The following is a 2,479-nucleotide window of genomic DNA, read 5'->3' as shown; positions in this document are numbered from 1 at the left end:
CCAGAGAGAGAGAGAGAGAGAGAGAGAGAGAGAGAGAGAGAGAGAGAGAGAGAGAGAAATTCTCTAAAGTTAATACAGGTATTGCCTCTGTAGACTGGCTGGGTAAAAAGTCTTCCAGGCAGGTTATAATAACTGGCGTTAATGTCACTGCCATTTGCGTTACATTGCTATTCTATCCAATAGAAAATGCTGTTAGATGACTGAAAATGAAAAATGTATTCTGATTTCAGTTACCTGAAGAATGTGAAAAGTGTTATTGTATCCGACCCGGCTATTTTCAATTATATTTTGTATCCAATGGATTATTTGCTTTTGCTGTTTGTAGTACACCGTGGCAAGAGATGATAACCATAAAGTAAACATATTAAAGAGGGCCAGTTTCAGTGTGCATTAAACTGTAAAAATCATACGATATGATGCTGCTGTACGCGCATTCCTATCCCACCAGCTGTCTATTTGGTCCACGCAGGGCGGGCTATTAATCTAGACTGCACTGGGTTCATGAAAGAATATTTGTAACAGAATTCCCCTATTCATTTCTTCGTCAGATAGTGTGGTGAGCAAGTCTTCTCGGCCTGTTAAAGATGTTGAAGAAAGCCATCCTTGTTGGCCTATTGGCTGCTGTTGTGTATTTTGTGGGTACGACCGTCAAGATGTTGGGTTTGCATCTACATTACTACAAGCATCATCCAGGAACGTGCAGGTAAGTCTCTTGTGCTACATTGGGAGAGTGGGTTGAGCTTGAAGGTTTGATGGTTGGAGGACGCCACTGGTGGGTCCTACCGCTCTTCTTTCATTCCCTTTGTTGTTGTTTGATTCTTTTGTCTGTCTATCTTGTTTGTTCCCAAGATGATTTAGTACTTAATATGTTGATTGTGCTCTGTTTACCAAAATACTAAGGATCCATAGTGGGTTGATGGAGGGCTCCAGTTGTATAAGGCGCCCGAGAACTCAGATGGTATCATGTTCAACCCACTACTTTAATAGAAGCACGTTGGCTCTTAGATGGCAACAATGATAGGCCCTTTTTCTCTTCTTTACCGTGTTGTATCTGCGAGTTAATCGTGTAGTAGATGTGTCCTTCGGTTTCGGTGATTTGTTGTTCCACCATATATCCCAACACACATAACATTTTTAAGATGCTAAAGGAGCACTATCTGTACATGTTCAGAAGTTTAAATCTAAAACAAGTACATCGGCACAGAGAAGGCCGTGATGTTGATAATTGAAACTAACAAGACGATGGACAGACAGGCATCTTAAGAGAAAGAGCCCGTTTATTGAACCCCTGTTATCAGCACAAGCGATAATAATTGTCCCTGTCCTTCAGACTCTTCGCCGTAACTTTACCGAAGAAATCCCACTACATTATTCGCGTTCAATGGAGATCTCTTTCCTAAATGGTCGTGTAGTTTGCCAAATGTAGTGGTCCACATTGCTGCTTACCTCACCTATCTATCTATCTATCTGTCTATCTACCTACTGTCTGTCTTTCTGTCTACTTACCTACCTACCTACCTACCTACCTACCTACCTACCTAGCTACCTACCTGCCTACCTACCTGCCTGACTACCCCTTTCTTTATCTGTATAACTGTTTCTCATTTTGGCTATATTATACAGGCAAATGATAAACATGTGGTCACAATCTTGGGCTTTGTTTGTCTACAGGGTCGTTGAGAATGCTGGCCTCAGTTCCGAGGACTTCCACGTGACGTCAGAGGGCCTTGCGTTCATAACATCCGGTGTTGCATTCGCGTCTGCACCCTCCGGTTTCATCGAATTCCAGGAGAAAAATAAGGGGCGCATACTCGTCTATAACTTCAAGAACCCGAAAAAAGGCGCGGTGGGGCTGAAAATCAAGCCCAGCAAAACACTGGATCTAGCAAAGTTCAAACCCCATGGGATCAGCGTGCTGGAAGACAAAACGAAAGGAGAACACCTTGTCTACGTTGTGAACCATCCCATTCCCGAACCGGACGCTGTCGAGAAGTTTCGATTTAATCCGAAGACGAACGAGCTGGTTCATCTCAAGTCAATCACGAGTAATGTAATGACGACTACAAACGATCTAGCAGTTGTGGAGGAGGACAAGTTTTACATTACTAACTTTGTCTATTTTAATGAAAGGTCTTTGGCTACTTTTGAGGGTCTGTTTCAGCTGCCCTTAGGGGGAGTTCTCTACTATAATGGTACCGGCTTTACGCAGGTGACCCCTGCCCTTGTGCAGCCCAACGGCGTGTTTCTGTCGAAAGATCTCAGGTAATTATACAAATAGTCTAAGGAATATTAGATTAGTAGATAATAATAGATGGCATTTTTATAGCGCAATTCCCACTCAACAGCAAGCTCTATGCTATTACCCCAGCAGTCCTGAAAACCTTCTGAATATATGTTACTACATCGAATCTGCTTTAATGACCCCCCTGCCCAAGACAACCACCTGTCTAAATGACCTCTTCCCTCTCCCCTCCACCCC

The 2,479-nt window shown here is 43.1% G+C and overlaps 1 protein-coding gene across 1 annotated transcript in view; it reads left to right on the top strand.

Moving 5' to 3' along the window:
* Window positions 1-2,479, top strand: part of LOC101864659 (serum paraoxonase/arylesterase 2) — a gene marked incomplete in the record, with an annotated part of 17,568 nt that overhangs the window by 9,389 nt on the left and 5,700 nt on the right. The window contains 2 exon segments of the mRNA XM_005089388.3: window positions 549-703; window positions 1,672-2,262. Coding sequence (XP_005089445.2) covers window positions 585-703; window positions 1,672-2,262 — 710 coding nt within the window.

This window comes from Aplysia californica, unplaced genomic scaffold, assembly GCF_000002075.1.
Source record: "Aplysia californica isolate F4 #8 unplaced genomic scaffold, AplCal3.0 scaffold00006, whole genome shotgun sequence".
Classification (NCBI taxonomy): Eukaryota; Metazoa; Mollusca; class Gastropoda; order Aplysiida; family Aplysiidae; genus Aplysia; species Aplysia californica.
The sequence above is the reverse complement of the archived record's forward strand: the minus strand, read 5'-3'. Positions and strand labels throughout refer to the sequence as shown.